The sequence below is a fragment of the Lactuca serriola genome, chromosome 3 (assembly GCF_051521515.1).
Source record: "Lactuca serriola cultivar US96UC23 chromosome 3, Lser_US96UC23_V15, whole genome shotgun sequence".
Lineage (NCBI taxonomy): Eukaryota > Viridiplantae > Streptophyta > Magnoliopsida > Asterales > Asteraceae > Lactuca > Lactuca serriola.
The window spans coordinates 288,128,940-288,149,558 of record NC_136410.1 but is presented as its reverse complement, the minus strand read 5'-3'; the positions used below and the strand labels follow the sequence as shown (position 1 = coordinate 288,149,558).

The 20,619-nt window shown below is 40.7% G+C and overlaps 1 protein-coding gene across 1 annotated transcript; it reads left to right on the top strand.

Moving 5' to 3' along the window:
• The first annotated feature begins 17,121 nt into the window (after positions 1-17,121).
• Positions 17,122-20,619, top strand: LOC145094054 (AT-hook motif nuclear-localized protein 8-like). The gene is made up of 6 exons (XM_079032314.1): positions 17,122-17,254; positions 18,066-18,507; positions 18,612-18,673; positions 18,893-19,024; positions 19,414-19,575; positions 19,747-20,619. Exons 2-6 carry the CDS (start codon positions 18,090-18,092, stop codon positions 20,431-20,433), a joined length of 1,461 nt encoding a protein of 486 aa, XP_078888440.1. The 5' UTR covers positions 17,122-17,254; positions 18,066-18,089; the 3' UTR covers positions 20,434-20,619.

Sequence of the window (20,619 nt, the reverse complement as noted above, 5' to 3'; positions counted from 1 at the left end):
CTTTAGTGGTGATGTTCCAGGCAGGAAACGAAGGTGAATGGTAGACATCAGGAGCGATCCTCAGGGGGGTGACTCTTGGCAGCTTAATCGAAAGTAACAGCCTCCTCATTTTGATTTCATCATCCCGGTAGGTGAAAAAGAAGAAGCGTAGGAAATATAAGAGAGGATATAAGATATATATATATATATATATATATATATATATATATATATATATATATATATATATAGAGAGAGAGAGAGACTAGGTCAAATATATTTACTTTATTTCCTTAATTTCAAGATTTCAATTAAATGATTTCCTTAAGTAAAAGTACAAAAGGACCAAAATACCCTTTAATGATTTATTTAATTATTTATTATTTCTTGAATTCTCATTGGTGCATTTAGGCACACAATAGTTGCTATAAACATTTGAACCTAGCTCATAGATTGTATGTGTAAAGTAGGCGAGGCCCGATGATAGGTGGGGCCTAAGAATAACAGATTTGTAAATCGATGCCAGATGGGGCCCGATGCCAGGCGGGAGTGTAACACCCAAAGTCTGGAAGGCATGGAAAGGAAAGATAACCCAAATTTTAAGGGACGACTCGGCGAGTCCAAGGAGGAATTCGGCGAGTCCGAGCGGGATCCGGGTCGAGGAGTAAGTGACCGACTCGGCTAGTCGGCTAAGGAGACTCGGCGAGTCTGGTCTGTGCGAGGAAAACCCTAAATTCGGGACTTGGAGCCTATTTAAACGTCTCATTCTCTCCCTTAAGGTTCCTTTACTACCTCTTTCACCCAGAACATCAAATCCTAAGCCCCATTGTTGCCCATTCAAGCTTCCAAGCCATTTTTGGGTGATTTGAAGGAAGAAGAAGAAGGGGAATCATTGAAGCTTCAAGGATTGGCCTTAGATCTGAAGATTGGGGAAACTCTCTGAGTTATTGAAGGTATTAAGTCGTTTCCCTCCTTTAGATCTATTATGGTTGTGAGTTTTGGGGGCTTTTTAGCCATGATTAGCTATCCATTTGAGTTAGAAGCCAGATCTGAAGTTGCTACTTCGGATCTAAGCATATTATGCTCTTGAGAAGCATGAGGTATCTGTCCTTGAGTTGATTATGGAGCCTCTTTGCCTTAAACCCTAGTTTATGGTGTATTTTGCCTAGATCTCCTTCTCTACACGTAAAGTTTGCAACTTTACGTAAGGAATAGGCTTGGGAAGGGTAGATCTATAGTTTGGATTTCAAGCATGACTCAAAAGTCCTCTGCATGTATGAAGATCTGAATAGACTCGGCGAGTCCTTTGAGTGGACTCGGCGAGTAGCATGAAGATTGGAGGAACTCGACGAGTGGGATGAACAACTCGTCAAGTCGGATGAAGTTGGGCAGGAACTCGGCGAGTTGGAAGAACAACTCGGCGAGTTTGATGAGGGTTGTCTTGGGCTCGACGAGTCTGTTCTTGGACTCGGCGAGTCAGGTCGCGAAACCCCAAACCCTTCAAGTTGAGACTCGAATCAGTGAGTCGAGTGGGGACTCGGCGAGTCATGGACTGACTCGGCGAGTCGAGTCGCGAATGGTAGGACTCTGAACATATGAACTCGACGAGTCAGTAGGGTGACTCGGCGAGTAGGGTTGACCTGGAAGATTGACCTTGACCAGGACTTTGACTTTGTCCAGAGTTGACTTGGTTGTCTTTCGGGGATCGGCTAGACTCAGTGTTGCATTGATATTGGTAACTCGGGGAGCGAGTGGAGCAGGAGTTCAGAGAGTTGTCGGGCAGCAGCTAGTGGGATCATCAGCAAGTTCAGCCAGTGCAGGTGAGTTTCCCTTTTGTGTGAATGGTTCTAAGGCCACAATGCCGGCCCATGTAGTTATGAGTAGAAGACCAGGGGGTTAGCCCTAGGCACAGTATGCTAGTATGATATTCAGGACGAGGTCCAATGATAGCGGGCGGGTGCCCAAGGATTGGTTTATATGATAGTCTATACTTGTTGTCTGTGTGATACATGTATGTGCCTGGTAGGGAGGTGAGTGTGGGTGAGGTCCCGTATCTCACCAATAGCAGAGTGTGGATGGTGTTCCACATCTCATTAGCAGCAGAGCAGGGGCGAGGCCCAAGTTAGGGAAGGAGTGAGTGTGGGCTAGGCCCGTATCTCACTATCAGTAGGAGCGTGGACGGGGTTCCATGTCTCATCAGTAGTAGGACAAGGGCGAGGCCCAGGATAGGCGAGGCCTTAGGACAGGATCCATTGTATATGTTTTGCAGTATGATTATGTGCTATTATATGTTAGCGGGCGAGGCCCTGTGACAGGTGAGGCCTAAGTGAAACAGATCTGTATCCGAGCGGGGCTCGAAGCCAGGCGGGGCCTGGAGCGGCAGGGCCGTTGTAGCGGGCGAGGCCCGAGGTAGGGGCGATGCCCAGGATAGCGGGCGTGGCCCAGTATGTGTAGTATGTGGTTATGCATGGTATGTGGTAGGGTGGGGAACTCACTAAGCTTCGTGCTTACGGTTTTCAGTTTTGGTTTCAAGTACTTCCGGTAGCGGAGGGAAGAGCTCAGGGTGATCGCATGGCACACACCATAGATTAGACAGCCTGTGAATGTTTACTCTGATAACGAACATGTGTTTTGGAAATTAATACTCTGATTATGTTTTGGATTGATGACTTTGCTTTAAGTAATGTTTTATTAAAAGAAATTTTTAGTCTTAAATTTTGGGACGTTACAGGGGGCCCAGGATATGATTTATTATGTATGGTATGGGGTAGTTTGGGGAACCCACTAAGCTTTGTGCTTATGGTTTTCAGTTTATGTTTCAGGTATTTCTAGTTCCAAGGGGAAGAGCTCGGGATGACTGCATCACACACACCATATGGATTCCTCTTTTGAGATATTACTCTGATTGATATGATCTTTGATACACTTATTTTCTTTTGGGTTGTATGGATAATGTTTTGGAATATGGTTTTATTAAATTAAAAATGAAAATTTTGGATCATATTTTTGGGACGTTACAAAGACCCTCGAGTGTGGATTATTACCTTAATTTTTTATTAGGGTCTTATTATGTATTGATTAGTGTGGAGAGTTCCGGTATCGACAGCTCGAGTGTGAGATTTTTCTGTCTTCAGATTGAGGTAAGTCTTCTCACTATACTGTGTAGGACGCTAGTTGTCTTTGTGACTCTTGCATGTGTATGGTGGGTTGGGCCCATTTACTATATGTTGGGTTTGGCCTATTTGTTATATGTTGGGTTGGTCCTATTTGTTATATATTGGGTTGGGCCCATTTGCATGATTAGATTGGGTTCATCTATGTCACACCCCCGAACCAGACGGCGGAAACGTCCGGGGGCTGTCGTGACTCAATTGAATACCATAACATTGAATATAAATGAAACATAACAACATTCGTCACCATTCATCAACATAGTACAACCAGTAGTGTTTACATATCTTACATTGTTTAAACATTACATTCCCCAAAAATTAATTTGTTCAATTCACACAAAAATCAACTGCAACCGTCACTGAATATGATTTCCCTTGATTCACTGGTTCCCTGAGAATACAAGTATTTTGAAAAACGTCAACATATGAAATGTTGGTGAGTTCATAAGTAGTGTTTGAAATCGAATGTTTATATTGCTTGAAAAACCACCAGAAAATCCGATATTTTCTGAAAAGAAAAGCTTTCGAAAACGTTTGTGAAGATCCATAGGTATGCTTGTTTGTTTCTATACTTGTAAAAAAAAATGTTCATTGAAGATGTATGCGTTTCAAATCTGTATGTAATAAAAACCCTAGGGAAACCTGATGTTCCCCTAGTTCTTTTGGAATCCATTAAGTTGCGTTGAAACCATTACGAAAATAGCAGTGTCAGTCCCAGGCGACGTTGGAAGGTTCTCGAGCAATGATTATTTACTACAAACCCGCATTACACAAACGCCCAGTTTATAGTTATACTAACGAACCCGAAGGCGTCGTCCGTACTAATCACGTTATCCAATCGCCCTGACTAGGTGTAGTCCCGCATCCGAAGAGAAAGAGGTCACGAAGACCCCGGTAACTCCATTAGCCGGTTGGGGATAAAATGTACGAGGGGTCCCCGACCCGCCTCGCATGAAATGTAGACTTTACTAGCAATACCAAAGGACCCTTGGGGACCAGTAGTATACAAGCCATTGAAAGTCCCTTTACGTTGTGTCGGATCGGTAAAACCCAACACTCTGTAAAAAAAAAAATGTCTTCGGGCCTTAAGATCAGGTCATTGGGCTAGCTAGGCTCAACGAACAAGATTTTACACTTGTGGGGCCCAAAGATGGTGCGTAGACGTCTGTGCACACTCGCATGTTTATGTATTACCAAACGTTACTTGTATGATTCGTAGTGTCGAAGAGTTAGTAGTTGTAGATTTCCATTAGCTCGAGACCGAGCCAATTCGTTTAACAACGACTTTTGGTATTGTAATGAGTTGTATTTCGTTGATATTCGAGGTGTCATTATTTGATCAAATTGTACGTATTGAATTAGCCTTGAAATATTTCTGTTTTCAGCCCCTCATTATTTGTAAAATTTACATTTTTAACCCTTTTATTTGCAATATTTACCGGTTTGGTCCTTAAACTATTTTTCTTGACATTTTAACACCAAAAATTATTGAAATTAATATTTTTCAGCATATTTTTCATAGAAAACAGTTTAAGTCCCTGAAAATGCAGTTTTTTCTCGGTTTTAGCCCATCTTTTCGCAATTTTGACAATTTTGGCCCAAATTGGAAAATTTTTGCAACTTTGGTCCTTTTTAAATTTGGAAAGCATTTTAAACCTTTGAAAAGGACTTGGAACACTTGTAGTCCACTGTTTTACAGAAAGTTACAGTTTTGGCCCTCCAAAACAGAAAAATTAGCATAATGGGCCTCCTTGGGCCGAAATTTTCATTTTTAGCCCAATAAGCTTGAAATTTATGTTTTTAATCCTCTAATTGAATATAATTCCAGAAATAGTTTTATGGAAACTGTTTTGGCACATTCCAACCATCAGAATCTGTGAAATGTCAATTTGGGCCCTTATTTTTGCATTTTTCACATTTTAGGCCCAAAATTTGTGTTTTTAACCCAAAGAAAATTATTACTAAACCACTTAGCCACTTTTCTTGAAGCACTTGGTGTTTAGAAATATATTTGAAGCTAAAATCATTTAATACAAGATATATCTCGGTTTTGATGAGTTTTAAGGCTAGATCCAACATAAAAACACATAAAAGCATACATATAAGCATGGAAATCATACAAGGCATACAAAACACATATAGATCTACACTTTCACTTGTATTCCCCCCCCCCCCCCCCACAAAACTCATAAAAACAGAAAATAGGGGGTATGAAGCTCACCTTGGGTGTGGGGGCTCGGTTTTGCAAAGAAAATGGAAGGAAAATGAAGTGATTTTCGGCCCTAGCTCTCCTTGATGTAGATCTCGAGTTTAAGGAGTTTTCTAGGAGCATGATTACCAAAATTGTTTAAGAGAAAGGATCTAATAATGAGAAAAAGAGTTATAAATTCCTTAGATATGTGTAACTTACCAAGAAGTGATGATATTTTCTTGAAATCCTCTTGATGCACAAGCAAAGTTTCGAGATTTTAAATGAAGAGGGAGGATGGTTTCTTGAGTAATCTAAAGAGTGTTTGTGAGAGATTTGTGTGTGTGTGTGTGTTGTGTTTGGCCGAGAGCAAGAAGAAAGAGAGAGAAATAGACATGAAGTGATACATGCATAGAGATATGAGACATGTTGCATGGAAAACCAAGAGATAAAAATGAGGTGGCATGGTAATAGTCAACTCCTCCTCTTGGGCTTTTCTTGGGCCGAAATTTGGGAAGGAAGAAAAGATTTTTGGGCTCTATTGCCCCTAAGCCCACATAGGAGTTAAGTTGAATGATTTTTGGCCCAAAAAAAATATAATATGATTTTTACATTTTGTTGGGCTAGTTTAGGTTATCCTTGGCCCAAAGCTTCCAATTCATTTCATTATAGGCCCAACATGACCTAAAATGTTAAAATAAATAAGAGTGGGTCCAATTAGAGCCCAATTAGGGTTCTAAGCCCATGATAGTCTAATTGGAAGCTTATTGGCCCATTTGGATCCAATAAGGAAGTTCTAGCCTAAATTAGACTTAACAAGAACTTCTAGGGTCTCCAATTGTTTGATGACTATTTGTAGTTCTAGCATGTTGTATTTACTTGAAGTTTTTGATTCACATTAACTTGAATGTATAGATTACATGGCTCAAAATTTACAGTTGTGACATCATCCCCCCGTTAGAGGGAATTTCGTCCCGAAATTCTGTTTGAAAGCTAGATTTGAGAATTGCTAGAATAGGTGAGGGTACTTCTGCTTCATTTGATCTTCGCGTTCCCACGTGAATTCTGGCCCACGCTTTGCGTTCCACCGTACCTTTACGATCGGGATGCGACTTTGCTTAGTACGCTTCACCTCCCTGTCCATGATTTCGATTGGTTCTTCGACGAACAGGAGATTCTCATTGATTTCGATTTCGTCAAGAGGAATGACAAGGGTTTCATCTGATAGGCACTTTTTCAGATTAGAAACATGAAACACGGGGTGTACACCGTTTAGCTCCGCGGGTAGTTGTAGTCTGTAGGCTACCGGACCTATTCGGGCGACGATTTCGAAAGGTCCAATGTACCGTGGGTTTAGCTTTCCTCGTTTTCCGAAACGTATCACCCCTTTCCAGGGTGAGACCTTCAACAATACTCGATCACCGACCTGGAACTCTAAGGGCTTTCGCCGTTTATCAGCGTAGCTCTTTTGCCGGTCACGCGATGCCTGTAATCGAGCTTTGATCTGGACAATCTTTTCTGTGGTCTCGTGAATGATTTCCGGTCCTGTCATTGCCCTATCCAACGTATGTGTTCTTGCTAGCTGGGTGTCACCTACTTCAGCCCAACATAACGGTGATCTACATTTACGCCCGTACAGTGCTTCGAAAGGGGCCACCTTAATGCTCGAATGATAACTATTGTTATATGAGAACTCGATCAACGGTAGGTGGGTATCCCAAGACTTTCCGAAGTCTATCACACATGCACGAAGCATGTCTTCAAGCGTCTGAATGGTTCGTTCGCTTTGACCGTCCGTTTGTGGGTGATACGCGGTGCTCATATCAAGATGAGTTCCCATGGCCTTGTGGAGCGACTGCCAAAAGCGTGACGTGAACCTACTGTCCCTGTCCGAGATGATAGATTTTGGCACTCCATGAAGTCTTACAATCTCTCGTAGGTACAAACGCGTCAGCCTCTCCATCTTGTAGGACTCTTTGATGGGCAGGAAATGGGCAGATTTCGTCAGTCGGTCGATTATTACCCATATGGTGTCCAATCCGTCCGACGTCTTGGGCAGCTTGGTCACGAAGTCCATAGAAATCCCCTCCCATTTCCACTCAGGGATTGCCGGTTGCTGTAACAATCCGGAAGGTTTCTGGTATTCCACTTTTACTTTGGCACACGTAAGGCACTTACTAACATAAGTTGCGATTTCCGCCTTCATGTTAGGCCACCAATAGTGCTGCTTAATGTCCAAATACATCTTGTCCGAACCAGGATGAATGGAGTATCGTGTCTTGTGGGCTTCCTTCATAACGGTCTCCCTGAATCCTCCAATTTTTGGAACCCAAATACGGTTCATGAAGTAGTGTACCCCATTCTCTTTGACTTCCAGGTTCTTCTCCATTCCGCGCAATGCCTCGCTAGTTCTATTTTCCGCTTTCATAGCCTCTGCCTGGGCTGATGCAATTTGAGTGGTCAGATGAGACTGAATGGTTATCGAGTGCGTTTTCGTACGGCGATTTGTGCATTCCTTCCGACTTAATGCGTCAGCTACCACGTTGGCCTTGCCTGGATGGTACTTGATCTCGCATTCGTAGCCGTTTAACAATTCCACCCATCTTCGTTGTCTCATGTTCAGCTCCTTCTGATTCAAGATGTGCTGGAGGCTCTTGTGGTCCGTAAAGATGGTGCACTTTGTACCGTACAGGTAGTGCCTCCAAATTTTTAGAGCGAAGACCACGGCTCCCAGTTCTAGGTCATGGGTTGTGTAATTTACTTCGTGCGTCTTTAGTTGACGGGACGCATATGCTATCACTCTTCCACGTTGCATGAGAACGCAACCTAAGCCTTGATTTGACGCGTCACAGTAAACTACAAAATCTTCCGTTCCTTCAGGTAGAGATAGTATAGGAGCGCTACAAAGAGCTTGCTTCAAGGCTCGAAACGCAATCTCTTGTCGGTCTGTCCACTTGAATGGCACACTCTTTTGCGTAAGCAAGGTAAGTGGCTTGGCGATTTTAGAGAAGTTTTGGATGAATCTCCTATAGTAGCCTGCTAGGCCTAAGAACTGACGAATTTCTGTGGGCGTAGTCGGAGTTGCCCATCCTTCCACAGCTTTGACCTTAGAGGGATCCACATGAATTCCATCTTGGCTAACTACGTGGCCTAAGAAATTCACACTCCGAAGCCAGAACTCGCACTTGGAGAGTTTGGCGTAAAGCCTTTCCGATCGCAGCGTCTCTAGGACTTGTCGGAGATGTTGGCCATGCTCCTCTTTGCTTCGAGAATAGACGAGGATGTCATCGATAAACACAATGACGAAGTTGTCTAAGAACGGTCGACAGATTCGGTTCATTAGGTCCATAAATGCGGCAGGTGCATTTGTTAGACCGAAGGGCATTACAACGAATTCATAATGTCCATAGCGGGTTCGGAAAGCGGTTTTAGGAATATCTTCTTCTCGGACCTTGAGTTGATGGTATCCGGACCGTAGATCTATTTTAGAAAAATAGCTAGCTCCTTGGAGCTGGTCGAATAGATCATCGATTCGCGGGAGTGGGTAGCGGTTTTTAACAGTGAGTTTATTCAACTCTCTGTAATCGATGCACATTCTGAAAGATCCATCCTTCTTTTTGACAAAGAGCACCGGAGCTCCCCATGGCGAGTAGCTAGGTCGGATAAATCCCTTGTCCAGAAGCTCACTGAGTTGGCTGGATAATTCCTGCATTTCAGCAGGTGCCAATCGATATGGTGATTTAGCGAGAGGAGTTGCTCCTGGGACGAGGTCGATTCGGAACTCAACCTGTCTCTCTGGGGGTACTCCTGGAAGATCTTCGGGAAACACGTCCGGAAATTCACACGCTACCAGAATGTCTTGGATGTTAGTTTCTTCTTTAGTCTTGTCCACTATGTGAGCCAAGAACGCTAAGTTGTTCTTTCGCAGGTGTTTTTGTGCCTTGATGCACGAGATGAGGCGAAGATTCGTACTGGGTTTATCTCCGTAAATTACTAGGGTTTCGTGATTCGGGAGACGAAGGCGAACGGCCTTCTCGTGGCACAAAATCTCAGCATGGTGGGGGCTTAACCAATCCATGCCGATAATCACATCGAAACTCCTAATTGACACTGGCATCAGATCTATTCGTAAGACGTGTTGGTTAAGGGTTAGGGTACATCCAGCGTAGATTTCCCTAGTGGATTCGGTCTTCCCATTGGCCATTTCCACCGTATAGGTTTCATTTAGCTTTTGGGGTTGTTGTTTTAATAGGTGTTTAAACTTCTCGCTTACGAAGCTTCGCTCCGCTCCGGTATCAAATAAGATGCATGCATAAGTGTGGTTTAGGAGGAACGTACCGGTCACAACTGCGGGGTCCTGAACTGCATCACTCTGACCCATAGTCAGCATTCTTCCTGCTCCTCTGTTTCCTGAGTTGTTGTTGTTGTTAGGGCAGTCTCGATGGAAATGTCCCGTCCTTCCACACCCGAAACAGGTGTGGCTAGGCCCTGTGTTGTTGCCGCCGGCATTGGTGTTGTTGGTATTGCGGTGGTTGTTGTTGTTGTTCGGGTTGTTTCCCTGACTCTGGTTCTGAGAAGGATAAGTCCTGCAGAACTTTGCAGTGTGTCCCCTTCGGTTGCAACTGGTGCAATGGAACTCCCTACATTCTCCTTGGTGATGGAAACCGCACTTGTTGCATTTGGGATGATTGCCGGAATAGGGTCTTGAAGTATTTGAAGCAGCTGAGGCTGGAGCATGTGATGTGACTGGTACCGGCGCAGTGACAGCGTGAACTGCCACCGTTTGCTGCTTTTTAGAGGTCTCGGGACCTTGACGCCCCTTCCTCTTGTTGTTCCATCCTTTCTTACCATCGCTCTCCTTCTTCTTCTCAGTCTCTACCGGTTTCTCGCCCTTTTTGTGGTTATGATCATACAGCCTCTTTGCCAATCTCTTCGCACTGTCAAAAGTTTCAGGGTTCGCAGCTATCACATTCCCTTGAATGGGGGATGTCAGTCCCCAAATGAATCGTTCAATCTTCTTTCCCTCTGATGTGATCATACCCGGGCACAACAGAGATAGTTCGCTGAATCTCGATATGTAAGCATCGATGTTCCCATTCTGCACCGTGAGATTCCATAGTTCCTGCTCCATCTTCTGTACTTCGCCTCGGGGGCAGTACTCAGCCGTCAACATCTCTTTCACCTCTGCCCAGGGAATAGAGTTGGCGACAGGGAGTGTCATAGCTTCCACATGTCCATTCCACCAAGTGAGTGCTTGGTCCACAAAAGTGCAGGCCGCGAACTTCACTTTCATCTGCTCGGGGCACTCGCATATCTCGAATACCGACTCTACCTTCTCGATCCATCGCTTTAGGGCGATCACTCCTCCGGTACCGTTGAAAGTTCGGGGTTTAGCGTTCGCAAAATCCTTGTAAGTGCACGTTTTAGTGAGTCCTTGGTTCGTCCCGTTGTTCGAACTTCCGGATCCTTGCCCGTTACCTCCTCCGTTGTTCCCTCGGTGAAGTTGTGCCATAGCTGCCGTGACCGCAGCAGACACGGCTGCCTAGAAAGCAGTGGAGTCAACTCCCGGCGGGGTTGGTTCGGGATTTCCGCGAGTAGCTGGGCGAGGCATCTTTCTGTCATGAAACGGAAAGATGTTGAGTGTACGTGGTTTCGGTGAGGTTATGATCCTACTAACTAGGTGTATGGTGCGAACCTAAACATTACTATCATCAAGCATGCAATCATAATGTCTCAACACATAGCAACTGAGAATAATTTAGCAAAACACACAAAAGTTTATTAATATTATCCGCATTTCGTACAAGAAAATTTGCTCGTAGGAGCATACATAAGTAACACTAATCCGACAGCATAACGGCTCCATGAGTAGTGTAGTCACTTAAACATAGAACCGGAGTACATAACATAGTTACTAATATCCTACTACGATAGGTCTATCCCTAACCGCGATGAGCTGCGTCAGGAGGTGGTGCCGAAGTCATATGCCGAAATGTTGCGCCAGCAGCTGCGCCATCTCTGCCATGTCTCCTATAACCTCATCCCTCTCATGCTCTGCTTGCACTGCCCGAGCCTCCATAGCATACAGCTGTTGTCGCAGTGCAGCGATCTCAGCTTCGAGGGAACGGTTCTCTCTTGGGGGGTTCACTGGTGGGGCAGGGTGATCTGGTTGTGCCTCGTCCTCGCATGGCGGGATGGGGTCCTGGTCCCCGACCCGGCCGTCTTCGTCGTCATCGTCGAGCTCTCCAAATTCGTAGTCAGTGTCTACGTATTCGTCGGGTCCGACATCGTTTGCTTCGCCTGGATTCCCTTCTGGCTCATCCACAAGTATCCCGTGAGCTACTAAGGCCTGATGAAACTGGATACCCTGCTGCTCCTCCTCGGGCTCCTCCTCCTCCTCTAGCCACCCGTTGTTTCCCTGATTAGGGAAGTAGGGGTCTCCAGGGTGATGAAAACCAGCCATGCTGTCTGCGCGAGTACGTAATTATGCTACATTATTCCTAGGGTACTATGACTATTGTACAGACTAAGCCAACATTCTCTTTTTGGGTGATAAAGGGTATAGTTTTAGGTTCCCTGGCTATTCCGATCTCATCAAGACGTGTGTTAGTTTTACCTTGGAGAGAATGTAGTTGATCAAGCTACATTCGCCCCTTGGCATCACTAAGAACAGTCTCGAATGAACCGAGATACCAGCTTTATTGTGTTTGATTCAGCGTTAGGTCCTTACTCCTAATGCAGGCATGTGTATTTTATTTATTTGTTTTGTTCAGAGTTATGTTAGTCCTTCTTTTTGGTTTATAGTTGCATATCAATGTATGGCTCGACATGCTAGTTCACTATAAACAAAGCTCTGATACCAACCTGTCACACCCCCGAACCAGACGGCGGAAACGTCCGGGGGCTGTCGTGACTCAATTGAATACCATAACATTGAATATAAATGAAACATAACAACATTCGTCACCATTCATCAACATAGTACAACCAGTAGTGTTTACATATCTTACATTGTTTAAACATTACATTCCCCAAAAATTAATTTGTTCAATTCATACAAAAATCAACTGCAACCGTCACTGAATATGATTTCCCTTGATTCACTGGTTCCCTGAGAATACAAGTATTTTGAAAAACGTCAACATATGAAATGTTGGTGAGTTCATAAGTAGTGTTTGAAATCGAATGTTTATATTGCTTGAAAAACCACCAGAAAATCCGATATTTTCTGAAAAGAAAAGCTTTCGAAAACGTTTGTGAAGATCCATAGGTATGCTTGTTTGTTTCTATACTTGTAAAAAAAAATGTTCATTGAAGATGTATGCGTTTCAAATCTGTATGTAATAAAAACCCTAGGGAAACCCGATGTTCCCCTAGTTCTTTTGGAATCCATTAAGTTGCGTTGAAACCATTACGAAAATAGCAGTGTCAGTCCCAGACGACGTTGGAAGGTTCTCGAGCAATGATTATTTACTACAAACCCGCATTACACAAACGCCCAGTTTATAGTTATACTAGCGAACCCGAAGGCGTCGTCCGTACTAATCACGTTATCCAATCGCCCTGACTAGGTGTAGTCCCGCATCCGAAGAGAAAGAGGTCACGAAGACCCCGGTAACTCCATTAGCCGGTTGGGGATAAAATGTACGAGGGGTCCCCGACCCGCCTCGCATGAAATGTAGACTTTACTAGCAATACCAAAGGACCCTTGGGGACCAGTAGTATACAAGCCATTGAAAGTCCCTTTACGTTGTGTCGGATCGGTAAAACCCAACACTCCGTAAAAAAAAAAATGTCTTCGGGCCTTAAGATCAGGTCATTGGGCTAGCTAGGCTCAACGAACAAGATTTTACACTTGTGGGGCCCAAAGATGGTGCGTAGACGTCTGTGCACACTCGCATGTTTATGTATTACCAAACATTACTTGTATGATTCGTAGTGTCGAAGAGTTAGTAGTTGTAGATTTCCATTAGCTCGAGACCGAGCCAATTCGTTTAACAACGACTTTTGGTATTGTAATGAGTTGTATTTCGTTGATATTCGAGGTGTCATTATTTGATCAAATTGTACGTATTGAATTAGCCTTGAAATATTTCTGTTTTCAGCCCCTCATTATTTGTAAAATTTACATTTTTAACCCTTTTATTTGCAATATTTACCGGTTTGGTCCTTAAACTATTTTTCTTGACATTTTAACACCAAAAATTATTGAAATTAATATTTTTCAGCATATTTTTCATAGAAAACAGTTTAAGTCCCTGAAAATGCAGTTTTTTCTCGGTTTTAGCCCATCTTTTCGCAATTTTGACAATTTTGGCCCAAATTGGAAAATTTTTGCAACTTTGGTCCTTTTTAAATTTGGAAAGCATTTTAAACCTTTGAAAAGGACTTGGAACACTTGTAGTCCACTGTTTTACAGAAAGTTACAGTTTTGGCCCTCCAAAACAGAAAAATTAGCATAATGGGCATCCTTGGGCCGAAATTTTCATTTTTAGCCCAATAAGCTTGAAATTTATGTTTTTAATCCTCTAATTGAATATAATTCCAGAAATAGTTTTATGGAAACTGTTTTGGCACATTCCAACCATCAGAATCTGTGAAATGTCAATTTGGGCCCTTATTTTTGCATTTTTCACATTTTAGGCCCAAAATTTGTGTTTTTAACCCAAAGAAAATTATTACTAAACCACTTAGCCACTTTTCTTGAAGCACTTGGTGTTTAGAAATATATTTGAAGCTAAAATCATTTAATACAAGATATATCTCGGTTTTGATGAGTTTTAAGGCTAGATCCAACATAAAAACACATAAAAGCATACATATAAGCATGGAAATCATACAAGGCATACAAAACACATATAGATCTACACTTTCACTTGTATTCCCCCCCCCCCCCCACAAAACTCATAAAAACAGAAAATAGGGGGTATGAAGCTCACCTTGGGTGTGGGGGCTCGGTTTTGCAAAGAAAATGGAAGGAAAATGAAGTGATTTTCGGCCCTAGCTCTCCTTGATGTAGATCTCGAGTTTAAGGAGTTTTCTAGGAGCATGATTACCAAAATTGTTTAAGAGAAAGGATCTAATAATGAGAAAAAGAGTTATAAATTCCTTAGATATGTGTAACTTACCAAGAAGTGATGATATTTTCTTGAAATCCTCTTGATGCACAAGCAAAGTTTCGAGATTTTAAATGAAGAGGGAGGATGGTTTCTTGAGTAATCTAAAGAGTGTTTGTGAGAGATTTGTGTGTGTGTGTGTGTTGTGTTTGGCCGAGAGCAAGAAGAAAGAGAGAGAAATAGACATGAAGTGATACATGCATAGAGATATGAGACATGTTGCATGGAAAACCAAGAGATAAAAATGAGGTGGCATGGTAATAGTCAACTCCTCCTCTTGGGCTTTTCTTGGGCCGAAATTTGGGAAGGAAGAAAAGATTTTTGGGCTCTATTGCCCCTAAGCCCACATAGGAGTTAAGTTGAATGATTTTTGGCCCAAAAAAAATATAATATGATTTTTACATTTTGTTGGGCTAGTTTAGGTTATCCTTGGCCCAAAGCTTCCAATTCATTTCATTATAGGCCCAACATGACCTAAAATGTTAAAATAAATAAGAGTGGGTCCAATTAGAGCCCAATTAGGGTTCTAAGCCCATGATAGTCTAATTGGAAGCTTATTGGCCCATTTGGATCCAATAAGGAAGTTCTAGCCTAAATTAGACTTAACAAGAACTTCTAGGGTCTCCAATTTTTTGATGACTATTTGTAGTTCTAGCATGTTGTATTTACTTGAAGTTTTTGATTCACATTAACTTGAATGTATAGATTACATGGCTCAAAATTTACAGTTGTGACAATCTACATGATTGGACTTGGCTCATTTATATATGTATGTTGGGCTAGGCCTATTTATATATACGTTGGGTTGGGCCCATTTACATGTTGAGTTGGGCCCATTTGTATGGTATGTGGTATTTTTAGGGAACTTACTAAGCTTTGTGCTTACGTTTTATGGTTTTAACATTTTTCAGGTACTTCCAATTCCAAAAGGAAGGTTCGGACTTGACTGCACAACATCCCATTATGATTTCCGCACCGATGATTATTATTTTACTCTAATGGTTGTGATACATTTTACTATAATTGGTTTTGATATTTTTGATGCATTGATTTGATGGTTATAAAATTGAAAATTTTATCAGTATTTTTAGGACGTTACTGACGAAATATTTTGATGAACCGTTGTGATGTGGTCAAGATAAAATATATTTGTATGTATTTTTTTTATTAATGTCTTTTTAGGTTTCGTGTTTTTTAATTAATGTATTTGTAGGTATTAAATGTTTTAGATTTCGTAATTTATAATTAATATATTATGAAGTATTTTATTTTTTGTAACCGTTATATTTTTTTTTTAAATTTATAATTATGTTTAAAGATATAATGATGATGATATAAAAATCCATTAAACTTTGTAGGATTTAATAAAGTATGGATGTTAAAGAGTAAAGTTGAATAAAAGATAAATGATAATGTATCAATCCATTTAACTTCTTAGAGTTCTATGGATGCCCTTATGAACCACCAATATGTAATTTTCAATGGGAAATAGACTTATTAAGGTAATTAACTTTTCGGTTTGTTCACATCTGAGTAATTATCTTTTTTTACACATCTAGTTAACAAACTTTTTGAAAGTGTCCGCATATGACCATTATGACCGGTTGTAGCATGTTACATCCGATCATAATGGTCATATGTGAACACTTCCAAAAAGTTCGTTACCTAGATGTGTGCAAAAAAAAAAAAGATAGTTATGCGTTTGGTCCATGTTTTACCTTAAAATACTATTGTGCCCTTTTTAATTTATTTTTTAATTAATTTTCTTATTTATGTATTTATTTTTAATATATTTAAAAAAAATAATAGACCCCACATATATATATCTCCTCAACCACAACCCACTGTCTCTTCATTAAATTTTCCACCACCACATCCCAACAAAATAGTTGTGGTGTTGGTTCGTCGGAGTTGAATGATCGAAAAAATAAGAGTTGGTGAAGACATCGATGTCACTAAAGATGGGATGGTGACTGGTGGGACCCAGCTTAAATTTCTTAAATGTGGTTTCAGGTTTAGGGTGAGAATATACAAATATATGAGATCTATTATTATTTTTTTTAATATCTAAAAAATAAATACATAAATAATAAAATTAATTAAAAAAATAAATTAAAAAGGGCACAATTGTCTTTGAGGTAAAACATGGACCAAACGCACAACAAAAATAAACAGTAGATTATCCGAGTTAAAAAATAAGTAATCTCCAAACGCACAAATTACTCAAACCACAGGCACCATTTGTGTAATTTACTTTTACCTTTTCGGTTTGTTCACATCAAGGTAACTATTTTTTTTTGTACATATTTAAGTAACGAACTTTTTGTAAGTGTTCACATGTAACCTGCTATAGTCGGTCATAATGGTCATATGTAAATATTTCCAAAAAGTTCGTTACCTAGATGCTTAAAAAAATAGTTATCAAAATATGAACAAACCAAAAAGTTAATTACTTTAACAAATCTATTTTACCCATTTTCAATTAATCAAAAAATTATTTAATTGTTATTATACAGTTGATTTTTATTTAATTATATAAACCACGGACATGAAATTTTCGGTTAATCAAAATTTATTTATGGGGTTTAGCAATCACCTACTCTTTTATTTGGTTTTTTGAATTATTACCTTTTCCCTTAATTATTAATAATAATTTATTTTTTGATTTTATTAAGGAGAGAGAAAATAGAGATGCATGTCTCTGAAGATTTCGCACACAGTCATTTGAATTTCAGTGTGTTTTTTGGCTGCAAGACTCCAAACAAGCTCCAGAAATTCCTTTGATTAATCGGAAGAAGGTAACGCTCTTTGAAATCTTTTGTTTTTCCCTTGTGTTACGTAAGTGTAAGATTTTAAGTTTTAGGGCTTTGATTTGGTGTTGTTTTCATGATCTTACGCGATTTTACTTGGGTAATGTGAAGAACTTTTGGCGAATATTAAACTTTAAGTAATTTCTTTTTGTGATTATTGTAGTATGATTTAGTTCGTTTTGCATGTTTGAAGGTAATGTGGAGTAATTTTTCAGTAATTTTCGTTGAGTTTAGTTTTTATATATGTTTCTATGATAAATTAAAAATTATTAGGTTTTGATCTTGTAAAATAGGAGGCATTATCTCGAAAAGATTTTACTCTACCCTACTCAACGATATCAATCGATTAGATTTTTTTTATTTTATTTTTTACTTTCCTTTTCGCGTTTGCTACAGAATTTTTGTAATTTTAAGCGCGTGTTTGTGTTTTCTATGCGATCCATTCATCAAGTTCTTCGATTTTGTTTTTCAGTTCCTCACATTTCACAGTTATGATCTCTTGTTCTCCTAAATGTGTGTGTGTGTGTGTTCAAGCTGTAATCGCTTAATTTCTGCGTTGAAATTCTTGTGCAGTTTGACGGATTTTTTCACCTTCCTCTTCCATTTATTGATTTTGTATAACTTTCTGTTTTGTGTTACAAAAATCATCTGTTCATCAAATTCTTTGATTCTTTTTTTCAATTTTGAACATTTTCATAGTTTGATTTCTTCTTCCTGTTTTGATCATTTTCATTCGTGTGTGTGTGTGTATTGTGTAAGTTTGACCTAATATTAAAAAAAATTCATTTCTTTAATTTAGTGTGAAATTTTTGCAAATCATACCATGGACTCGAGACAAATTATGATGCCATCAGTAGAAGCAACAAAACCTGAGGCTCCAACTCCATCAAACTATCAATTGGCTCTAATGACTGAAAACCAGACCCAAACCATGGGCCCACCACCACCGGGGTTTTCTCCGGCGACTGGCGGCAATGGCAGCATGCCATCTTCTTTGGCAAAGAAGAAGAGGGGTAGACCAAGGAAATATGGCCCAGATGGGGTGGCTACCGCCGCCAGTGGCGGTGGGAGTGTCCGGACATTGTCACCACTGCCACTCTCCTCCGCCTCTTCCCCCACCTCCGGTGGCTATTCTGATGTGAAGTTTGGTGAACTGGCGGGAAGTGGTGGCGAGTTTCAGACTGAGAAGAAGCAGAAGAAAAAGAGGATTAATTCTTCAGAGAAATTGAACATGAGTTTAGGTAAATACTAAATATACCCAAATGGATTTTGTTTTGATTCCTTTATTCTCTATATTCAAATTAATATGCTTTGTATATAAATCTTTTTTTTTTTTTCATGATAGGTGACCAAATTACATCTGGTGGAAGTTTCACCCCTCACATGGTCACTGTTAATCCCGGTGAGGTATGTTAATCCCATGTTTTCAAACCCAACAATGTTCCATTTTTCCTTCAATATCAACAATATTATATTCTCAAGATAAATAGAAATAATTAGCAACATACTTTCACTTATTTGTGTATTATATAGCATCCTACTTCAATTTCTTTCTATTACTAGTTGATATGAAAAACATAAAAAAATAAATAAATAAATAAAATCACCATCTTTATCATATTTCAGGATGTTACATCTAAAATCATCTCGTTGACACAATACGGGCCCCGTGCAATATGCGTTCTTTCTGCACTTGGCATTATTTCACACGTCACTTTGCGCCAAGCAAGTTCATCCGGAGGCACCGTAACATATGAGGTACACAACTTTCTTCACAAAACGAAACCATTAAGGAGGGCATTTACGTCTTTTGCACAATTGAGATATCAAGAGCAACCCGTTTCCTAGACTCCCAGCTTTTTGGGTTAGACAAAAAATTACAGTTTTTGTTCTATTGACATCAGTCCTTGTTCCACCTTTTGGGTGGGGAACAGTTGTTTACAGTTTTTGTCCCATTCACATTGGTCTCTGTCGCACCTTTTTGAATGGGACAAAAACTGCTTTTTGGGTGGGACAAAAACTAAAAACTGCAGTTTTTGTCCCACCCACAAAAAAGGGACAGGTTTTGTCCCATTGAGATCAGTCCCAGTCCAATGCATATCAAACACAGTATTAATAATATCTTACAACTTTTTTGTTTTTTATAGGGACGATTTGAAATTCTTTCGTTGTCTGGATCTTTCACACCTGGCGAGGTTGAAGGAATATCATCAAGAGAAGGCGGTATGAGCATCGCTTTATCTAGCCCTGATGGCCGTGTTGTTGGCGGTCTTCTTGGAGGCATTCTCACTGCAGCTGGTCCTGTTCAGGTACCCTTTGACTTTTTCCGGTCAAACAATCAGATTTTAAATTCAAAATTTGATATTTATATTTCATTTAAAACTTCAAAAAAAAATCATTGATTATGTTAAATCTTTTTTTTACAAATCAGTCAAAGTACATTGCTATTTCTTGCGTTTAACAAATTATGTTTCTGTCAGGTTGTTGTAGCCAGTTTTCTACCTGAGTTGGGAACTACCGTTGGGCCAAAACGGAAAAAACAAAAAAACATCATAATGGAAGACCCTATTAACAACATGGACCAGAACTTAAATGAAAAAAGCCAAGAGAGTCCCTTGGTAGGAAATGACGATTCTACCCCTACCCTATCCCCTGCCCCTAATAACTTCCAACATCACGAGAACCGAGCCTCGATGCCAACTGTGCATGTGCATGACTGGAACAGGACCTCAGTGAACCTCAACGAACAAAGGCAAAGGCAAGAAAGTCCCATGGGAGAAAATGACAATTCTACCCCTACCCTTACACCTGACTTCCATCATGAGAAACGGACCTCGATGCCAACTGTGCATGACTGGAACAGGACCTCAATGAACCTCAATGAACAAAGGCAGAGGCAAGAAATCCCCATGGGTGAAAATGACGATTCTACCCCTACCCCTACATCTAACTTTCATCATGAGAAACGGACCTCAATGCCCACTGTGCATGACTGGAACAGGACCTCAATGAACCTCAATGAACAAAGGCAAAGGGAAAGGGATGAAAGTCATGTGGGAGGAAATGACGGTTCTACCCCTGCCCCTAACTTCCAGCACGAGAGGGCGAGTGTGCATGACTGGAGAAGGGCTGTCACGGACATGAATGTATCCTTCAGGGAAGATTGAACCTCAGCTGCCTGGATTTTAGGATGATGGTTCACAAGGGCTTTTTGGTAATTTTGGGGTTAGAAAAAAATGTTGTACTTTTGTAGCTTGTGTTGTGAACTTGCTTGCTGTTTGGGGTCTAATGTTTTTATCAGGTTGATGTAAACTACTTCAGGGAGAAAAAAGTCAGATGTTAACTTTAGGTAA

Bases quoted from the DNA above. Each gene is read 5' to 3' on its own strand.
- LOC145094054 (XM_079032314.1), top strand. From the start codon at position 18,090: ATGGACTCGAGACAAATTATGATGCCATCAGTAGAAGCAACAAAACCT. The intron at 18,508-18,611 runs GTAAATACTAAA...TTTTCATGATAG, and splicing joins GAAATTGAACATGAGTTTAG to GTGACCAAATTACATCTGGT. The intron at 19,025-19,413 runs GTACACAACTTT...TGTTTTTTATAG, and splicing joins GAGGCACCGTAACATATGAG to GGACGATTTGAAATTCTTTC.